The following is a 22,804-nucleotide window of genomic DNA, read 5'->3' as shown; positions in this document are numbered from 1 at the left end:
AAAAACTTTTCAGCCTTTGGAAGGAAGTCAGATTTTGCTGATTTCATGGACAAAATGAAAAACTCAGACCGCAGTTAGTGCACTTCAGTATTTCTGTTCGTCAGAGTTAACATTAGAAAATGACTGAGGAGGTGGAGAGACAAGAGGTCAGGCAGTGTGGGCGTCAAGAAGGATGGAAAGATAAAAGAACTTGCAGCAGTCAAAGAGGCAATGAGTGTCTAATGAGGCTGCCACATCCTTTCCAATAAAAAAGAATAGCTAGATTTTAAGACGCTGTTTTCAAAAGACACTTGCATCCCTTATAATAATAATGTAGAGACAGTAGACTTAAGATTTCTAAAATTTCTAAAACAGATTAAGTCCTTAGCTCAATAGTAAGATTTTACCCTTGCCGCTTGCCATAGAATTCTGCATAATAGGAGGCAAATCACCTAAAATTAAAGTTCTCACAGGTGGCCACTAATTGGATGCTTTTCATTTCCTGATCTTAACTTGGGAGCCTGGGATCTGGTTTGAAGAAATACTGAGTATTTACAGCTGTGGCTCATTAAAGACCGAAGTTATTTAGGCCAAGTACAGCCAACTTTGGCCACTCTCCATTGCCTGGAACAGAACCACCTGAGACACACAGACAAACTGACTCAACTTCTCAGAGGAATGTTTAATTTTCATTATAAAGTTGAGAAACTAAACCTTAAAGACAAAAGTAAAATTTCTCTAGGCAATTTTCATGCTTTTGTGCTCTACTACATCTCCGCTAATAAACTCTCCTGGATTCAGAAGTGGCATGTTGCCTCTTTCTAACTACATTTTGGACCAACGTCTGCCTCTCAATTGTCCTCTTTTGGCACCAGAAATGTTATTTCTTTCTCTATTTTCCCAGCCCATGGTGGTTTTTCTTATAAATTCTGCAGCCACCTCTGGGAAGGTCAGCCCTGACCTACGTGAAGAAGGCACAGCCTAACTCCACCCAGAGCTTCTTGTACTGCATTCTTCAAAAATTAAAAAAGGATCAGATATGTGTAAGTGTTCACAAGGTATAATGATGAATATTACAGACAAGAAGAGGAAATAAGTGTTTTCAGAGTAGGAATGAGCAGTATGTCAAAAGTGAGGTGTAAGTCCACAAGTCAAGCAACAAAGAAAAAAATACATGTTCTTTGTGTGAGCACCATTCATCAGAATAAATGAAGCAGCACTTCTAGGGAAAAGTGTTTTCCAGTGTAACTGTAGCCCTCATACACAACCATGGGAGCCATTTGAAGTAACAAGTCTGGTTTGGAGATGGCAAAAGTAATTAATTACTTTCTGAAGGTGCCTATCCCAGGTACCTAAAAAGTAACTTAAATTAGATTTCTAATTTTTAAACAGCTAAAAATACATATACTTGATGATACTGAAAGTAAAAGGAGTTAAGGCTAGACATTCGAACTCAAATCTAAAATTTCCTTAATTCTGCAAACTTGACTTTTCCAACTTTAACCCACTTTAGACAGGTTTTTATTTTATGTACTGGATATTTGGCCCTTTTAAACTTTTTTTTTGTAATTCAGTCTTTCAACAGCCTAAAATTGAGGTGTTTCTGTAAACTTTCTTTTTTTTTTTTTTAAATAATGCAGTATTCAGACAGCAAACCAACACATGCAGAAGAAATTAGACAAATTTTTCTGGGGCAATCTTAAAATTATAAACTTAACTTTCCATTGCAAACATTATTATGCCCCACTTCATCTTTTTCTGCTGATTTCAGAGAAAAGCTGTATTCAGTGACACAAGCAATATGATGCCCAATCTTTCCTGTGTTGTCTATTACACTTCTTGTTTTTCCAAACAACATAGGTAAATAACAGAATCACAGATCTTCTCATTACCCCAAACAAATTTTTCAGAAATATTTTTTTTTCCCCATGTCTATGGGAAACTGTAAAAAAATCTGTGCTATAAAGATTTTCTCTTAGAAAGAGGAAAAGTCAGAATGAAATACCTCATTTCCAGTCTGGGTAAGATCAGCCCCATATTTTACTATATTATTGACTACATAAATAAGAAAATATCCAAATGTCAATTTTTTTCATTTAACAAAATACCATATAATGTCTAGCCTATTCTCAAATAATTTCATAACCCTTTTTGTATCTGCCACTTCTAATAACCTCATTTTATATTTGATAGCTTATAGGCCCTAGTTTAGAAAAATCTTTAACAGAGAGTTTTGCAATAATCAGACTTTTTATTCAGCACAGTAGCAGATTAAGCGGTGTTTTGCTTTCTTATAATGTCTAGCCTATTTATTTTATGTACTAACAAATTCAATACAGGAATAAAAGGATCCAATTTTGACTAAAGCAAAGGCTACAACTCCAGAGCTAACATTTCTCTATCCAAACAAACAAGGACAAAATGAAAAAATAAATGTAATAGACTCTTACAATGTAATGGTGGTTGAGCATACAGTCAAGCCCTCAATTCAACAGGACATGTAAGTGTATACTTACCTGTGATTTTATGAGCCATCCCAGTGACAAGAGGCTATACTGTACTTCGAGTTAATCTTGTGTTTAAGTATGTGCTGAATCAAAAACATGATATATACTCGATCACGAGTGTAAAAGATTAATCATAAGTATCTTCCAAAGGCTGGGTAAAAAAGGGTCTTTAAATCAGGTGCCAGCAACCTCTTAATCGAGAAAGGGCATAAGATTCTAGGGGTAGTTCTACCCTATACTTTAGGTCTGGCCCCATACCCAGAAGTTCTGGGAAAAGCTAGGAGAATACAGCAAAAGCTGATGAATCATCAGTGACCTTAATAAGCCAAAGTGGCAATGCTTCTCTTAAAGCCTCCTCTGCTTTCCTGCTCTCTCACCCCCCCACACACATACACAGTCACTCACCCCCTAACTCAGACTGCAGCCAAATGCCACAATTTGTAATCTCTCTGTTGCAGTTAAAATTTGTATTTTTCATAATCCCTAACATTTTTGTTTCCACAATTTATTTTGGTGCATTTTGTTGGAGTACTTTTAATCTATTAAGTCCATTTCACACCCACTGATGCTAACTACAATTATACACATGCAATGAAAGAACAGTCCCCTTCATGCCTGCACAGACTAACTCACCCTGGCTGTGTGTCGTCGGTGACACAATGGTACGTAAAAGTTCCAAACATCTGCACTCCCAGGATCCCATACAGGAGGAGAAAGAACAGAAGGAAAATTGAAACGCTCCAGATTTGCTCTCCAGAACGCCTGGCAAAAAGATAAATATGACACTGAATGCACAGGCAATGTGAACCCTCCTCTGAAAAGTTCCAGAATAGAAAATATGCTCATACAGAGAAAGCACGATTTCATCCTGCAGAAACTTGTCCTTAAAGCTGATCTCTCACTCTGTGCAGAGATAGAAAAGGGAGCCACAATTTTTTCTAAACCTGTAAGTTAGGGTAATTAAACCAGCTGTAAAATACAAAGGGCAGAACAAAAAAACCCACAAATAAAATGTATGAAGTCTAGCTTTTGTAAAATAGTATCTAATGACTTATACAGACAGGATATGATAATGAAGTAAAGTTGATACCGAAAAAAGACCAAAAAACTCTTTCACATTACCATTGCATGACTTTTGCCATTACATGCTGTACCAAACTTACTTAGGTGTTTGCTTGCATGTAAGCATCTCTGTACATATACCAATACATGTACACTCTTAACTGTAATGGTTAGGGCATGTGCTCATGTACTTTTATTTATGAATATTACCCTACTAAGGGTGTTCACCTTGATTATTAAGTGCCCATATTAATGGAACAGAATTTACTCTCATTGGTTGAAAATTGCTGGCTACAGTTATTAGCAAAATGCTTTAAGATTCATTTAAATATTTGATGGTTTTGATCATTTTCTAGGAAACTTGATTCCTTAAGTATGGAAAATAGCAAGAATTTTTTGGCCAGAACTAAAACTCAGGAAGAAAACACCCATTAAGCATAAAGGGTCGTTTTCTGAGCTGCGCTGTCTTCTAAGTCACAACTGAAACTTTTTGTTCTTCAGATAACAACCTTACTTACTTCAAGATATTCGTTATCCTAGTTCTTGGCAGCTCAAAACGAAAATATATCCGGAATGCTCGAATCATAATGAGTGGTCGTGGAATCCGTAACATGCCCCAAGGTGACATCTGGTCAACTATTTCAGCAATTTCAAACACCTACAAACAAAAGAATGAGGAGTTTTTCTTGATGACCCTGTCCCATTCGTGTATTCATTTACAGAACTTTTAAAACTATGAATATTATACATGATTTTTATTTTCATTTTCAATCTTCCCTTGGTTTATTTTATGGTTCATTTTAACCATGTTTTTTAAAAGAAAAGCTTTAGTATATCCTTTAATCCATTTCTAAGTTATCCTAATGACATTCCAGAAATATGCTCTGCCTATGTTCGTAATGCTTCTGTCTCAAACAACTCAAGAAGGCTGTGCAAGCTTGTGTCAGCTGCCTGTTTCTGTGCTAGTCCTACCCCACAGGTTTCCCACAACTCTGTTAAAAGTGAGTACTTTACATTTCCAAATATGAAAATCAGTATCTGTTAATGTTGCATACCACTAAGGTTTTTACTATGATACAAAAATACATATACACAGATTGCCTTATGACTTGCAACATCCTCATAAATTGTCCATTTAATTCCAAGTACATGAGAAAACTGTACATGTTCTTCTCTTAGACTCCACTTACGACACAAATTTCAGCCAAGCCACAGAACAGGGAACCATTTCCTTAATACATTGACAGGATAGGCACTCTGTAAAGAGTATTTAGCTCAATGGGTGGGTGAATATGTCTTGTTTTAATCCTTGTCTCTCACTCTCTGAGAGTAACTGCTTAATTTAATATTTGCTCAAAGTACTAAGAAAATGGAGAGGGAACCTGGCAACACATAAGCTGGGTAATCTACAGTGCTCATTTGTAATGATCAACCTTCACTCTATATGTGTACATGAGGTACCAAAGTTTCCCCTGTGTATAAAGCAGAAAATTACAATGTGTCTTAAATTTGTCAGAAGTGGGTAAGTTATGCATAACAGCAATCACTATAGAACTGGTGGTTGAGTCACCATCCCTGGAGGTATTTAAAAGACGTGTAGATGTGGTGCTTAGGGACATGGTTTAGTGGCGGACTTGGCAGTGCTACGTTAACAGTTGGACTTGATGATCTTAAAGGTCTTTTCCAACCTAAACAATTCTATGATTCTGCTATCCTTATACTATTGCAGGCCCAGTCTCACAGTTTTCAATCTGTTTTTACCAAAAAAACTGGCTATGGTTAAGGACTGATTGGTTTGCAGGACACAATTTGACCTGTACCTTAACACTTTACACTTTTTTACATGTCCAAGTTCCCTTCTTTATGAAAATTTATCAAATTGTTTCCAAATGTCTTTATATGATTTTTTCCATCCTGCTTTAACTTGAGTTTTGGAAAAGGTTTTGTTAGGTGTGGGCCATGTTACATGAAAGCCCTCCACTCACCCTATCAATACACCTACAGCATGGCAGACTTCTACCATTGGAATCATTCTCCCTTTAGTTTCCTAAGCTAGTCACCATGGCATTCTACTAGACTCAACAGAAGGAGATAAGCACAACTGTAATATGGAATAAGAGATAAATGGGTCTCTGAAGATCCTTCTCTCTTCTTTTGATGATGCAGAGGGTTTATGGTAACAAGCTTCAGATTAATGTAGAACTTCTCAATAAGAAAAATTAAACAAGATAAATTCTACTACTAACATAGATATGTTGCAATGTGCAATTACGCAGCTATTGAATTCAGCACAGGTTTTTAAAAACAGTTTGACCCATGTACAGCTATACTTCCACAACTTGTAATTATTTGGTTGTACGATATATTTTTCACAATTTAGGAACCATTCATTGAAAAAGGTAAGTGAAATAATTACCTGTAAAACCAGTGACACCCAAAGACAAAAGACCATGAATCCATCAAACACACACCAACGATCCTTTACATAGGAGCTATCACCCTACAAGAGAGAGAAAAGCTAAGAGGTTAATTGATGTTTTACTGTCAGGATTTAAAAATATTATAAATGATAGTTCTTGGAAGAAGAAAAAGTCTTCTCTGTACCACTTTTAAAATTCCACTTTTGAAAGACTCCAAAGCCTAGTATCTGGACTAGAATATGCTGGAAACATATAAACACATCTTCTGGGTGAATAAATGGTAGCTTCATTCTTGTGCGGTACTTCTCCTCAGCTTGTGTCAAAAAACTTATAAAGAAACCTATTATTTACACTTTGATGTAAATCAAAAAACACACACACAAAATGAACACTGGACTTGCTTTTTCACTGTATTGACCATTACAAAATACTTGCACAGGAAGGTAAGTGTAAAATGCTAGCAATCTAGTATTGTGCCATTCAATTACTTCAATATTGTTCAACAACTTCAATTAAATCAGCACCATTTTGCATTCATTTTTTCCTAAGTTTTCAATCATTTTTCATGCTCTAGAAAAGTCTTGCCATTTCAAAAACACTAGCCAGTAACCACCATCTCATCACAGCGTAGGCTTTCAAGTTTCTTTGGACATTTCCTCAGCAACTCTTTACCATCTCAAAATGACCGTTCTTTAGACTTCATTAATAATATGTCTGTTGAACTGTTCAACATTGATATTATTGGCACTCCATTAATTGTCTAGCACAGGGATTCAGAGCATATCTTTGCACTACTGAATAAAAGAAATTCAGGAAAGAAAACTGAGCACTGGACCCTTGATGACCTATATGCCTTCCTATCCGCTCTCTAGCCTGCTTTAGAGTTCTTCAAGGAGCTCTCTAAACCTGAGCATGGCTTTGGTGACAGTCCAATCCAGAGATCACTCCTCAAAGGCAGCATGGAGGAGACTGCATCCAAGCTCAGTTTCCTCTATACTACACTATTCTCGACCACTGCTCCAGTTTGCATGCTTAGATATCCTCATGGCTCACACCATTCTCAATGACATGCAACACAGGCCCTCCACTGCAAGCTATAAAAACACTTCTTTGGCAGGCTGCTGATGGCTCACACTTCAACCACTGAATTGAAAAAAAATCTACATTTATTAGGTAGACCACGGCTCAGAGTGCAATAGATCCATGTACCACATGCAGTGTAGTGGAAGTTGGGGACCAAATGCATATAAATAGGTGCAGCTTGTTGAAAGGGAGACTAGACAAGACTAGACCTAAGGAAAGTGGATATCCCAGTTTAATGTAAAAACATATGCAGAGACAGTGGCAGTGTGTCTCTGGGCACGTAAACACCCCTTTCCAAGTGAGGTTTCTCCCAAGGGATTGGATGTACCCTCCCCTACCTTATCCATTCTCTGGTTCCTTTTCTCTGTTTAGTGTTCTTCCCCATACAAACTACAGTGTTTGACAGCCATTTTCCACGGGTATAATTAGGGAAAAAAGTATTGTCATGTCTCAAGAATCTTGAAGGCATTACTGGCCTGTTATGTGATTCCTGGCTTGATACACATTGTGTCTTATCTCAGTGATAGTTATTTCAGTCAACCTGTATTTGTTTTTAAATGTCTCAGCATCTTCACTGATTCTAAAAGCAGAGACAAAAGATGTTTTGTTTTAATCTAATATTTTCAATGACATACACTATCCTAAAGATGATTTATCATTCCTTGCAGTACGAGACAGCAAGATATATTGTGTAAATAGAGACAAAATATGTTTTTTTTAAAAAAGCTTTATTTCAGTTGCAAAAATTCTTCAGGGCAGAAGTGAACAAAGTAAGGATATAAGGAAAATACAGTAAGCGATTTTCAAACCAGAAATAAAGGACAGAGAATGTCAATGCCATTTTCAGACAGAGAATTTTCTAACATATAAGGATGTTAAAGTTCTCAGTCCAAGAATTAAGAGGAGGAAGACTGCAAATCAGGGAAGCAACAGAACAGGAACTTTTGCATCGTATTTTCAACCTGTCCTTCCTGAAGAAAGTAGACTTAGTTCCCTAAGTGAAGTCTGAGCTAATCAGTACCTCTTCACTCGGGGCTGAACAAACTCAGCTATTTCAGTGGTTATGTTCATTAACTGTGAAGCAGATACATGTTACTTCTCTGCAGAGATCAGCTACCAACACCCTAAATCTCTTACCCTTCTCTCATCTCCCCGTTCCCTCTCAGTGAACAAATCTCCAGTGAGATTTGTATCAACATGCAACTTGAGTCCTTCAATTGTGGCTCTGAACAAAGACGCTGATTGGTCTTTCTCTTGCTGAAGAACTCTTTGAAACTTACTTTTCTTCTCTTAAGCAGCCTTTGTCTAAAGCAAAAAGTTTTCCCTGAGTTGTGCTGTACAGATCTGGGCATGAACTTGTGCGGCAGTTCCTCTATTCACCCTCCTCTGAATAACCCCTCAAGTACTCACTAAAAGCCAAATCTTTTTTTAGAAATTGCTTTTTCTCTCCACAGTGACTGTGGCATGATTGAAGCAGCTCTGATTCTCCTTACAAAGGAAGATGTCATGACCCTTTCCAGTCTTCTCACCAGTCAGGCTGCTCCACCACCTCACTTCTCTCATTGTCCCATCAGGACCAGCTTCCACCCCTCCATCCTCCCTCTCCGGGAGGCTTTCCGCGGATCACCCATAGAAACTTAGGGCACCTGAATTACATCTGTAGAAACTACTCATTTTGGGGGAGGTTTTGGCCCTTTCTGCTTCGCATGTAGGGAGGCTTTGGCTAAATCCTTTTTGTATTTGTCATTTGGCTGGCAGCGGAGACGGTGGGGAATCTTTAATGCATATATACTGTGTATTGGCACATGGGATGTTATTCACTGTTGGAAGCATTTTTAAGGCAGGACCACGTCCTGCTTAATGCGAAAATGAGAATATGCTTTTTAGTATGAATCTTGATATTGACTTCTAGTGCTACTTCCATGAAAAATCTAATTCTGACAAAGCACAGGCTAGCACTCACATATTAATAGCAATGAACAGTGAGTTTCATTCACATTTGAAAAAAGCCTCGGGCTGAAATTCCACACTCAGGGTCAATGGCAGCCTGTTCTTAGACTTGGAAAGGGACACAGGAAATTTAAATACATCTGGTGACATCTTATCTAAAATAGCTGAAGTACTGCAATGTGTTAATTCCTCACCCTTTTTTCATCATGTCTGCTGAAATTTGAGAATTATTGATGATGTTTGGTTTAGCTTTTTTTTTTTTTTTGTAAATGCACTATCCCAGACCATTTACATTACGGTTTATAAGTCTTTGAAATGTGACCGGAACATTTGCAAAAGATGAAGGATTGGTACTGTAGACTAGAAGCCTCTTGCTGAGACTAATCCAAACCTCTTAAAGCCATTAAAGTTGCTGACCCCCTACCGCCTACAGCGGACAGTGGATTCTTCAATATGCACAGCAAGTCCTGAAAGCTTCTCCAGCAACATGACAGTCCATCTAGACAATAAAATCATTTGCTTCTGACAGCAGTGGATGCCAGTCCACTTACACGGTCCATGACCGCAGACTTGGGACAGCCTTTGGAAGGCGCAGTAAACCATGCCTTCGCTTAATGCCTCTCCCAGGCAAACGAAGGGTGCCGCTCAAACTCAGTGGACTAGCTAACTAACAGTTACTAAACACAAAGCACTTTAAGATACATAAAAATCTGAAGTCCAAAGCAGCAATACTGCTTAGCTGTTAGATGGGTCAATCTTTTCTCTGTTAATGAGAGGCCTATTCATTATTTTGCAATACCCTTCCTAGTTTCCCCAAACAGTTTCTCCTAATACGCTTCCATCTTTTCCCTCAGTATTTATTTCCAACAGGTCAGCATCACTGTTAAGTTAGTACACAACCATGGAAATGGCTTTCTTGGTAAATCACACATGTGGAATGGATCAAAAGTCTGCCTCTCTCTTAGAGATGCTAATCTGAAATAATCTGAAATTTGACATCCCAAAAGAACAGGCAAGCTTGATGCAACAGTCTGTAATTAAAACATCCTCTGCCCTGTAAGAACTTAACTTAATTTTCTATGGCAATGTTGCTGTAACTAAGAAAGAATACCTCAAGTTCAGCAAAGATCTTAGTGTTTCTTTACTTATTCCAAAATAGGACCAACAAATAAATCTCCTCCCTTCTCCCTACATTCTCTTTATTTCACCAGGTTTCACCTAATTTTAGCACCGTTACATTAACTGAGTACAGTATATTAGCTCATTTCTTCATTTTTTATTTTCACGTGCAATACTAATACCCCAGTAACAGCACTGAGATGCTGGAAGATACACTTTCTCAATTGTAACCACCACATTAAAGATAAAACACCAGTTGCTGGTATTAGGTGCCCTAAACAGTCATTACAGAAGTTCACAGAAAAATCCCCATTTTATAAGACCTAACTCATTGGAAATATTAGCCAATACAAAATACAGAACCACAATAACACCTGAGGTAGTCACTCCATGAAAGCTATTACAGTTTAACTTACACCAGAAGGGAAGGAAGACTAGCCAGACTGTAGTTTTTTAATAAAAGTTTATTCCATTATCAACCTTGCTGAAAACAAAATACGCTACGAAATCAACATCCGAATTGCATAAAGGAATCTGCTAGAAGATTGATTATGTCCACTAATTTTGTTAAGCAATTTCTGTATCTCATTGGTAAGGTAGACAGCTTAGCTAGATGATAGCACAGTTATCTCCTAGGTCATTTCTGCCCAGCTTGTCTCTCAACATCTCAGGAACACCTCAGGATGAACAGCAAATCCCTGCAAGTGAAAAGCCTCCTCTGCCTCCCTGTTGCCTTCAGGAATTTCTTTTTCTCTCTCATCCCTGACCACAACCTGTTCTCTGCATCCTTCCTTCCTGCCTCTTTCCAGCCGCCTCTGCGGGAAAGCTAAATAAAAGAATTGATATGATATTTGCTCTGAGTAATCAAATTTATCATCATCTGCTCCGGAAAGTCCTGTAGTCTTGGGTCTGTCATTAGGGGAACCTTACTCTCCCACTTTTGCTCACAGTCTCTGACAAACACGATAGCTGAATGATGGTACAAACACAGAGAGACCAGCAAGCTCAGTAACAACCAGCTACTTTGCCATTCTATCATGGTCACTGGATCCTGTATGTGGTGGTGGTAAATAAAGCACATCAACAACTCTAGCAAATTCTTCAGATCACCCTGTGGGCTACTTTGTGTAGCACTACAAATAAGCATTAAGGGGTGGAGGCTGACATTTACTGGCATTTTAGGAGCAGCATAAATGCACAGGAGGAAATAGAAGAAATAGAGGGAATCAGGATTTGGGAGTATCATTTTTTCTCCCTCTGCTATGCTCACCATAATGCAAACAGAGCAAGCTAGAAGAGAGGGCACAGCTGAATTAAGGAAACAAGACTCATCCTCCCTCCCCTGTGCCCTTACTCCACAGAAACAAGGCAGGGCATGGAGGTCAGAGTGGGACAGAAAATGAAATCAGAGCTCAGGGGAGCACCTTGCCTAACCTCTGCCTCCCTGCTGCAAATGAGAATAAAGATACACATACACACACAGGGTATGTATCTCCTCTCCGGTCACACCTATGCATACATCCCTTATGTTTCTGGCTCAACTTCAAACTTTCCCCATTTCCTTAAAAAACTGCAGTTTACAGGTTTGTTTAGTAGCAGAATGATGGGGACAATCCAGTCCAGCCCCCAACCTGCCAAATACTTTCAACATTTTCCTCACACAGAAAAGAGAATGAAGAGATACAGCCTGATCAAGAAGAAAAGCTGCCTCTGACTTCCGTTCTCAATTTTCCTCTTCTGTCCCCCTAAAATAAAACTATTTCTCAACTGTGCTCATGTGTCAAACATTACCCCCCTTCTTACTTCTTCAGAGCTTTGCAACTCCTCAGCTGCCCCGGGGACCGACTGAAGCTGGACCTCAGACAGACAGACAGACAGACGACTCTCAGCTGCACTACCTGCTTAAAGTCCATCTCCTACTCTGTGTGACATCGAAAAATTCAACCCGTTGCGTTTTATTATGCAACAACCAGCAAATTATATACTAGCCACCTTTTAATGCAAAGCACTTCTGTAACTGTAAAATGATGATCTGTGCAGGAAACAAAGGAAATTGTGGATTGCTTATCAGACCATGTTAATAACCAAAGAAAAACTGGCATATTTTAAAATGGGTGGTCACCTCCAAGTTAGCCCACTGCAACAGTGAGAGTATCACTTAAAAATGAACTTTTTTTTTTTTTAAAGGGAAAAAAAGACCCCAAAACAACAAGTGGGACACACACAGCTTCACATTTTGTATGTCTTCTCCTTCTCATAAAGTGTCTTCACTCACAGTGAAGAAAATTATTTAAAATATATTCACATAACAGCAATTGACTTGTAACAGCCAATGTAATTAGAATTGCTGTGTGAAGCTTAACTCTAAACGGTTAATGTGGGTGTAATATCAGTTTATCATCACAGAGTTAAACAAGTTCAATTTGTAACTACTCAGGTATTGTACCGAACTGCTCCATCATCAGATGCTTCCAAGTAACACATTACATAGTGCATAATTTATCTTTGTCATAACACGTAATGTAATATTTATAGTAATCTTGTAGTCTATGCTAGAAAAATGTTGGAAAAATAACTTGATGTTACAGCACACAAAACAAAGTTAGTCTATTTATAATTTAAAAAATGATACACAGTTCTTGCTGGTCCTTTGGATTAGAGGGTGATTCCATGCATGTTACAGGCACACAACACACACAGTTCCAATCTATCATTACAAAAGAGCTATAAACACTACAGAACCACTACTACATCATTTGCAATAATTAAAAAAAAAAAGATTTTTAAGTGAATTTGTTGAGACTTTCAGATTATCTTAGGAATTACCAATGAAGGTGTAAGGCTATTTCATTCATTAAAGAACAGTCTCAAATGTATTTTTAAGGCACACTAGATTTTTGTTAATTTATGTCATTAACTTCACCAAACTTGGTATTTCATGTTTCATATTGTAATGGGAGGTTTCTGAATCATAGTATTCACCATCTCATTTGCTGTTTCTAACAGAAAGAAAAAAAAAAACCACCAAAAAGCCTGTAAAGGAAGAAACAATCCCAGCCATGAAGTAAGTATCAAGACCTTCAAACAGACAAACAAGGACCACTTAACTTGCTAAAAATCTTGTAACAGTGTTTGCTGTAAAATAATGGGGGGGTGGAGGGGGGAATTGGGAGGAGTTAAAAAATAGTGTTTTAAACCAAAACTACTAAAGAAAATTTAGAAACAAAACAGCATCAAACATGAAAACATTACACGTTGCACAACACTCCCTTCCTCAAGCACAAAAAATATCAAGGGGAATAACCATTTCCACAAAACGATGGAAAGGAATGCCTCAACAACCCGCCCGTACCAGCCAAATCACTGTAGAGCATCTCAGTTCAGCTGAGTGACAAGTAATTCAGATTGTCCACTATTCAGAGCTGCCAGGGACAGCCTTCCTATGCAGTGAATAGAGGACAGATGCTAATACTTTCTTATCGATACCCAACAGTAGGTATGGCTACAGAACATGTAGGGAAGGGAGTGTTACATCGCTGCTTTCTTGATACACCACTTTACTGCTGCAGTTGGGTGCCAACATGCCCTGCAGAGAGATTTTACAGGTTACTACACTGAAAGCCTAAATCTCATTTCCCTCTCCATCTGCTCATTAGCCAACTGTATTCAGTGCCCTAAGTATTGCCTTACTAGCTGACTCGGCCCCCTTGGATGTCTTAAGGGTTCAGCAAATCTAAGAATGGCTGATCAGGACAAGGAGGATTAATAGGATCCCCCCCCCCTTGGAACAGCACTCACTGCTTCCAGGAAGTGCACAGGAAAATACCTTCACCATGAAAACAATTAAACATTGGAACACGTTGCCCAGCAAAGTGCTAGCATCTCCCTTGCTGGAAATATTCAAGACTCGGCTTGATAGGACCCTGGATAATCAAATTAAGGCCCTGAGCTGAGTAAGAGGTTGGTCCAGACTATCTTCATAGGTCCCTTCCAACCCAGATTTTTTGCTGGTCGTGTGCATCTAAGACAATCTCCTCAAAATGCCAATTCCTCGGGGTAGACTTCAGTTCTACACCTAGTTCCACACGTAGGGAGGTCTGCTCACGCTTGGAAGTACTCCACAGCCTTGAGAGGGTGATGTGTGCTAAACTGTGCTAATCCAGCAGTATTCTGCCTTCTACCAGCTCCAGTGTCTATGGTGGATGCAACGGATGGGTTTGGATCCAAATGTTTCAAAGTGAAAGCTTTCACTCCGAAGCATCAAATATTGCCTGGGCACTGAATAGGGAGATTTGATAGGCAAACAGTCTCATCTAACATGACAAAACTCAGATTTATGAACGTCATTCACAGCTCTCCTTCAACAGAAAAAAGCCACAAAGATGAAAGTTGGAATATCTAAGAAGGAGGCACTTTTCAGAAAGAGGATTTTATTACATGGTAATTAGCATTATTAAAAGCTGGAGAATCCATTTTATACTACAGAGACCAGGAAAAGTTTATTGAAAAAACAATCTTAGTATAGCTGTGAAAAAGCAGTACTTATATTAGTGGTGGAGAACACAGTACTCTGAAATGAAATTTTTCATTCAGCTTACTACCTTAAAAATCCCACACAAATTTTGTCATTTTCATGAACATACAGCTGCACAAAATGTTGTTCTTCCCTTCCACAGGGATTTGGATGTCATTAAGGTTTTTTCATCTTGCTGTCTTGTTTCATTCTCTCAAATTAAGAGAGAAGAAAACATGGGCATAAAATAAAAAATAAAATAAAATAATAAAATAAAATACAATAAAAAGATATTATTTAATTATAGAAGACTTCTCTGACAATGCAAGTTTCAACACAGAAAGGCACATCAGGGATGAAGTTCCCTCTCTTCCTACCTGGATACATAACATGTTATCCAATATGTTGATTTCACTGCTATCACAAGATATGTGTCATTTTACTCTGACAGGAAGTGATACATTAACAGTGTCCCTCAATAACAGCTGCTTTCATGAAGAAAAACAGTAAAGTAATCCTTGAAAGTGCTATTAGAAAGGGAAAAAGTTAACATTACGGAAAAGTAGTTTTGTTTATCTAATTGGTCTGTATATTGAAAGACCAATTCCTAAATACATTATGAAAGTCAATATGTTGTATATTTTTTCTTAGCAACTTTAAGGTTAAATTATCATCACCATGGTAAGTCACTAAGTATTATATGGACACATACTTCAATCCATGCCCAAAAATAATTTCTCACTAAAAATTTCTATGACCTGTTGACTGGTTAGAAAAATTACCATTTTTATTTTAGAAATACTGCCTATGTATGTTCACCAAGTAATTTAAATACCTTTGATTTTCTAATACTCTAATGCAAAAATGGTGCAAAAAGTCCCACTGTGTAATATGAGTCATTACTTTCCTGTAATAAACACTCCCAACAAAACCAGGCACAAGTAACCATAGAAACAGATGCGTATATTCTAGTGCCACGGTCTCTAACCTTACCAGGACCACAGGCAGTTACACCCAACTAGCAGCATGCTGCAGGCAACTTCCTATTTGTTTTCCTCATGATAATCAGTTTTAATTTTTTTAATTTCCTGTGACTGGAAACAGCATCGGAGCATTGCACTAGCAACATGATCCCAGTAGTTTGGGAACAGATGTCCTTGCGATGGACATATGCGCTTAGCAAAACAGCAACAAACACAGGAAAAAGACAAGACAGAAGAATCAACTTTTGTAGATTGAATGTCTTATTCAAATAATGGGTATCAATACTGTTTGCTATGAAATAATATTTAAAACTAACAATCACAGCTGCCAACACCAAAACGCTCCAGTATTTTTTAAGTTAAATTTTAAGACAATTTGAAATAATATACTTTTTGCCAACACAGAATAGCATGGGACCTGCACTACACATCTAGGTTTCCAACAGCATTATACATAGTACAGAATTCTATTTTTTTTATTATAGATATTTCAAATAACTCATCATAAGGACAAATAATTTTCACTTTATAATCCCAAGAAGTAGAGTCAAAGGGAAATTCAAATCTTAAATCAACTGGGTCTTTTTTCATGTTTGCTCTCTGAGCTTTTTACTACCACAGCTAAGTAGTTTTCTGTTTTTTCCCTCCACTTAATACACTCTGTTTAATCAAAGCATCTCATCATTTTCTCATCCTTGCCACTGATTCCACTGGTTATGCTCCTGCCTTCCAGATTGAGGTTCTCGCTCCTGTTTGTGACTTGCACATCCCGAGCCTGGGCATTCACCACCAGGCATCACGAGCACATCAGAGCATGCTGACACGGGATGACAGGAGCCACATCCTCTGTTTTACTACCTGAGCTTTGAAAACAACACATCTTCCTGATCCTTACCTCATTTATATGCCATGGGGTATATGGCATATCTAAAGTCACAGAGTGCAGTAATTTCAGAATTTCCATCTTCTGTTTTCAGTCTGTAACGCAGCAGAAACTCCCTTGACAAACTTACTAAAAGCTGGTGAGTCAGCTGACTCTTTCACTGCAATTCAATTAATATTTCCATCATTTATCAGAAGGATTAAACTAATTTTGTAATTTCTCCATTCTTGTTAGATGAAGGTGGAATGCTTAATAAAAATACTGAAAAGAAGACAAAACAGATACTTGTAATAAGGTACATGAAGCAACAGTTCTGTAATCCATAAGTCAAGACAACTTTCTGAATTGGGATGATCATGGAAGAAACTCATTTAAGCACAGATAAGTTAATGCCATAAGCATTAAAGAAGCAACTGGCATCCAGTTGTCTGTATACTTTCTGTAGTGCCCACCTGCCTATTGACAACAAATCTATAACGAGTTAGAGTAATCACTGACTGTGAGATACCTAAAGGCTAGGTGTCAGCCTAGGTACTTTAAGCTTCCCTTTCAGTCAATGGAGAAAAACAGGCCAGATAGATAAATTACCTTTTGGAAGACCCTACTTTAGACACAAAAAACCAATTACAGGCAATTGCAGACCCTCAAATTAGTGCTGATGAATCCTACTAAAAGTGTTTCTATTTTAAGCCCAAAAATCTATTTCATGCGAGCAAAGATAAAAAAGTGTCAGAATATACAAACGGACATCAGCTGCCACTGGAAACCGTTGCAGACCCCAGTTTAGATCATGGCAAATAGAGTGTTTCATTACAGCATAAAAAGCCCGTCTCCACCTCAGATTGCTTGCAGTAGAGGTGGAGAGTTCCTTGTATTGGCAGAGAACTGAACGTACAGAGTTAGGTCCCCATGGCTCAGGTAAGGCTCCAGCCTGCTCCGTCCTTGATTCTCTCCTCTTGAGCAGAGATAAATCTACAGCAACCAAAGCACTGAAAAACGACGAGAAAAATTTGCTCTCTGCACAGGGCTAATGCTGCCTGGGAACACCTGACTAGCTGAAAGCCACTGATTTCAGTTAACTAAGTAATCTGGCCTTTAGTACGAGACAGAAGCAAAGGAAATGGCTCCCACCTATCTGTGACTGCACTGGTCGAAGATGAAGCTTTCAGTTCCTGCATGAAATCACCGAAAAAGTCCCGAAAGCTAATGGTGCGACGATTCGCTTCAGCCCCTTGCAGGAGTACTGAAGTCCATGCATAGCGCTCAGTGCTACTGAAGTACAGTCTGACAAATCCACTCGCAACTACTTCAGTTAGTACAAAAGTTTTGCTGTGAATGTAACTGATTTAACAATGGGGGAAATGTCAAGGACCGTTACTTCTGACTTTCTATAATCTCCTTTGTTAGCTGACATGTGTCACAACTGCACAGTGAAAAGAAAGACATTTCTATTAAATTCAGTGCACTACTTGTGCTATATAAAAAAAAATTCTGATTTTCAGTGTGATGATACTAAAATAAGTGTCAACTAGTTTTTTTGAACAGACAGGAGAGAGAACTCTTACACATTTTATTTTACAGTGTTACTCTTTTAACAGAGGAACAAGATAAACCATGCCTCCTTTTCACAACACAATTTCAATGTAGGTTTTCTAATACCATCATGCCTGTGATTAGAAGCCGCAATGAAGATGCGGTATACTGAAGATAATTTCACATACCCTCACAATGTTCATGGACTGAAACAATATCCTTTCATCTCTCATTCTCTAAAGGCTGAATTTTCACCTGAGACATCTGTTACTTGGTTCCTTTTTGTTGTAGTGGATGTGAAATCTTTCATATCATGGATGCAGTTTCCTGAAAGTTTCTCAGATATTGGCGCATTTTCCTCTTTGGTTATTTTATTATATATAATGCCACCAGTGCAATTCTGCCTAACACAAGCAATTTACCTGGCATATTTCTCTATCTCCTTATTCCACCTCCTAATACAAAGGTTGAAAGTAGAAACTTCTAATAAAGATAAGACACCTTTAAAGTAAGGTATCCTTATCTTGCTCATACCCATGTGAGATGACCTTCAGAAGACACCTTATTAGAAAGTAGAAGGTAATTTTTGCATCACACTGATTAAAAGAAATACAAAGTCCTTCCTTCACAGGTTAGGCTCCCTGCTTATATCACATCTGTTGTAGGCTTGAGAGTCATCTTTTGTTTCTCCGATTCCACCCCACCTCCTTTTTTCAATGAGGAGATCATTTTGGAAACTTTCCTTCAATCAATGAACAGACTTATGTCAAACACATACAGTCATGTTCATAAGTGACATATGAATGGGCACCTAAATGTGAGCTCTGATTCTGAGGGACTGCGAGTCTTGTCAGTTAGGTTGTAAGTTGACTCAAGAACTATTTTGACAGACAAAAACATTAGTTAATTCATGTTGCTCTCAGAAGCCTGCCATTCAATCAGTAAGTTAAGCAGTAGACATAAACTGCATGTAATTGGGAGACCAGTTTAAATCTTATTCAAGATACAGTGAAGGAGATTGATCTGCTTTCATTTAAACAGACTTAATACTTCCTTAATGCAGCTGATTATAGCAGAGCTCCTCTGCAAGGAGCCTGAGACACGAAAGAAATCAGAACCAAAGAGTCACTGAACTCTATTTACATTCTGGGAAATAAAGATCATGCAAACATGTCTAGGATCAACTGAAGAAAGGGGAATTCTGAACTGAAGAGATCATGAAAATACCAATGTCAAATTGAATTCAATAAGTTTTACCATTGCGCTAAATTTATTACATTTTATACATCAGTACACAGTGTGGTACTGTGGTGGCCAAAATTGCATTTATTTCTTAGAAAGCTGTAATTTCACTCACAAAACCAAAGAAGTATATTATGGTTGCACACAATGTTAAACTTTTAGATTCTTTATATAAATATAAATCACCAGTAGCAGGCAGTAAAATAAAGATAATTTCCAGCTAAATGTGGAAGTTCCAGTTTTATGATCCCAATGAATCAGAGGTTAGTCACTTACCTAGACTTTGCCTATGTCTGCAAATCTTCATGCTCCAGGTATTCTGGCAATCACTTTATTATATGTTTCCTGATAAATTCCAAGTAACACAGAGTATTTCTGACATAATAAAATATTACTTAGAGCATAAAAAAGTGGTTGCCAAAGAAGTAAAGGTATTCAGTGAGAAGCTAGTTGATAACAAACCCATCACTGTTCACTGTACCAACATAAAAGAGATCCCTGACTTCTGCTAAATCACTGATTGATAGTACGTTCTGTTATTCAGCCACCCTGGTACCAGTGGAGCTCTGTGTTTCAGGATACTACAATTCCACCTGTATCTGCTGAGCAGACATACCTAAGTATAGCTGGGGAAGACATTACACCATGAGGATGGTCTAAGATAATGTATTTCCATCTTAAATGAGAGAATAAAAAATAAAATTAAATTAAGCAATCTCTTGAAATACCCCTGCATTATTCACTGAATTGAATGAATTATGAGATTGGACATCACATTAGGACTGGGAGACTTTTAAATCCATGACAGTGATGGTTATTGTTTGTGCTCTATTGTCAAAAATAATTAAAAATAGAAGTTTCATTTCACTCAGTTAAAACATTTCTATTCCTAAAATTCACACTATTCTGGCATCACTAAATCTCAGGCAAAATTTGTGTCAATGCACAGCCTTTCCTCATGTACCACGTTCTGATGTTCTAACAAGTCAAAGTCAAGAGGCCTCCTGGCCTTCATTCTTACCTTCCACCACCCGTGAAGTAGAGCAGAACTTTAATGTTTCTAGGTCTGAGATAAAGAAATAATATGTATGTGGTCACGCTAAAAGAACATCATTCGCCATTTATTACAATGGCCTTTTTTATTTTACACACCCCACCGCTTTTTTAATGTGTAGAAAGCCTGTGATATTTACCATTAATCTCTTTAATTTTTTTCAATTACTTTTAAAGAGATCAGAATTTTTTATTTCTAAAACATGAGGTCTTCTCAAGATGTATCTGTAACATAATTTAATAGACATCTGCTAACATGCTTCATAAGCTATTCCTACAAAAATATTGATGTGGCTAAGTCACATCATCCATTAATTCACACACAACTCAGAGAACAGAATTTACAATGCTCTGAAATCATTAAAATGCATGATCTACATAGAAAGGCTGCAGAAAAAATATGTAACTATGAAAATTTGCATATCTACGAATGCAATACTTTGAAAAAATAGTATTAAAATATTGCTGTACTTATTACAGCATATATTCGTGACTGAAATCCATATTCAAAGTTTTTTACTCATAAAAAACTCATACATTAAAAATAAATCAAAATAGTAAACCACGACAGTTTCTTTTATAACTACTCAAGTAACTTGCTTGATGAAGTAATTAACACCTAACTTTTAATGTCATCACACTATTCAGCTGGAGGCCAGCCAGTATTCATGAAAGTTATTCTCTGGTCAGTGATATTATATATTTACTGACTTCACCTATTTGAAATAGATTTAATACTGTGTACACAGTATTTTCCTGAGCTACTCTATCATTTCACAGTAAGCTCTATTACAGGCCGTGATTCTTCAATTTAGAACATAACTTAGAATACAAGCATAAAAATATGTTGTAAGAAACAAACTGACTTGGCCTAATTCTCTGTCTCTGTCTCATGTAAAACTCCACAAACCATTAGAACTTGTCTTACTGGTTGTACATACATTTTATACAATGCAGCCAGCCAATATTAAGTAGACTGTCCTAGAATTTTGTATTTTAAAAAACCTCAATCAGTAAGAAATTATAGCCTGTATTTCATTTTCCAGAGATGAATTTCAAGGTAAAGACAGACATATTATTAGCATTAGTTCACTTGTACATGACAAGCAACCACAGCCTGCAATACCACAAACTGTAATACAATTATCGTTTTCAGTACTTTCTTCCAAGGTAGTTTCTATATACTGAATATAATCCGTTACACTGCACATTTATACTGATTTCAATTCTTCCAGAGGAGTCAATCTATCATAATGCCTATTACAAGCAAACAGTGTATGATAGCAATAATAGGGAATATCAACATACTATTTTGAAAACAAAAGGACCTCAGACACTGTAGTAGATATATGCTATACTGTCATCTTCTGGTTTCTTTAATATTTGTATTTTATGCTTCTTGTCTAAAAATGTCAGTGTCTATTTTCTTTGTAGGTGGTGGATATTTACATGAGCACTGCCCTTGTAATTCAGAGTCCTCTGTACTGATTGTCTTTGCAAATGGAACAAGCAACAACCAACACTCACAAGGCATAGGCAGCCCAAATTTTGAATAGATTTTACTAGTAGAGCAACAATTACTCAGAAGGAAACATGAGTAATAAAAGGCACAATGTCACTGCAAAATTTCAGTTTAACTTTCCTTCTGGGGTAACAAAACACTTGGATAGATGTATCGCTTTATTTTGTCACTTAGTTTACACAGGGAAAAGGGACACTTTTTACAGACAAAAGGCTAGGATTTTCAGAAACCACTTTCCTTTTCTAAAAACCCCTGGGAACTAAAGGAAGTAAATTTATCATTTGTCCTCAGAAGGTGTTAATTAGACATGACTTAACATTTTCAAAATCTTCTTAGCTCAGCTATACTTACATTGTTATCAATTGGGACTTAAGTGGATGGTGCCTACCTTCCCCATAAATTAGGTTTCTCGATGGACTAAAATTTTGCATTAATCATGGTTCAAAAGTTAATTAGCATTTCAATTCCTGAGGCCTTTACAGAAATACTGATTTATGGTAAAGTTCAGTAGAACCATATGGCAATACATTCACTGATGCTACGTTCACTAGAAGTCTTGAATGCACTTAAATTAGGACTACAGTTCATAAACAAATTTCCTTATATTAAGATGTTTCATTTAGAAACATCTTTAATATATGCTAATAGGTTTCTAAACAGTGCCTTATTTTACTTTGATTGCCGCTGACTTTGGAAGTCCAAGGATCATTATGTTCTTTGCAGAGTTATAATATTTAACTGATATATTCCCTAGAATCAGTAATCCAAAAAGCCAAATAGTTCACTAAAAAAGGATTATTCATTGATCAGCATTCAGAGAAGCAATTTGACAACACATTCAAAAAGCTCTGATTTAACAGCTGAAAAAAGGCCAATACAGTTCTAACATAACACAGTTTTATGAAAGTTGCTATACGTGACACAAGCCCAAATCTTCCTCCTACGGTTCTCTCTT

The 22,804-nt window shown here is 37.3% G+C and overlaps 1 protein-coding gene across 1 annotated transcript in view; it reads right to left on the bottom strand.

Moving 5' to 3' along the window:
• The window catches only part of NALCN (sodium leak channel, non-selective), a 245,834-nt gene that overhangs the window by 205,200 nt on the left and 17,830 nt on the right, over nucleotides 1-22,804 (bottom strand). Inside the window, exons 4-6 of the mRNA XM_075045904.1 lie at nucleotides 5,965-6,048; nucleotides 4,067-4,206; nucleotides 3,120-3,248 (exon numbers count right to left, since the gene is read on the bottom strand). Coding sequence (XP_074902005.1) covers nucleotides 3,120-3,248; nucleotides 4,067-4,206; nucleotides 5,965-6,048 — 353 coding nt within the window. The remainder of the gene's footprint in view (nucleotides 1-3,119; nucleotides 3,249-4,066; nucleotides 4,207-5,964; nucleotides 6,049-22,804) is intronic.

The sequence above is a fragment of the Buteo buteo genome, chromosome 14, assembly GCF_964188355.1.
Source record: "Buteo buteo chromosome 14, bButBut1.hap1.1, whole genome shotgun sequence".
Lineage (NCBI taxonomy): Eukaryota > Metazoa > Chordata > Aves > Accipitriformes > Accipitridae > Buteo > Buteo buteo.
This window is presented reverse-complemented; position numbering and strand designations above follow the sequence as displayed.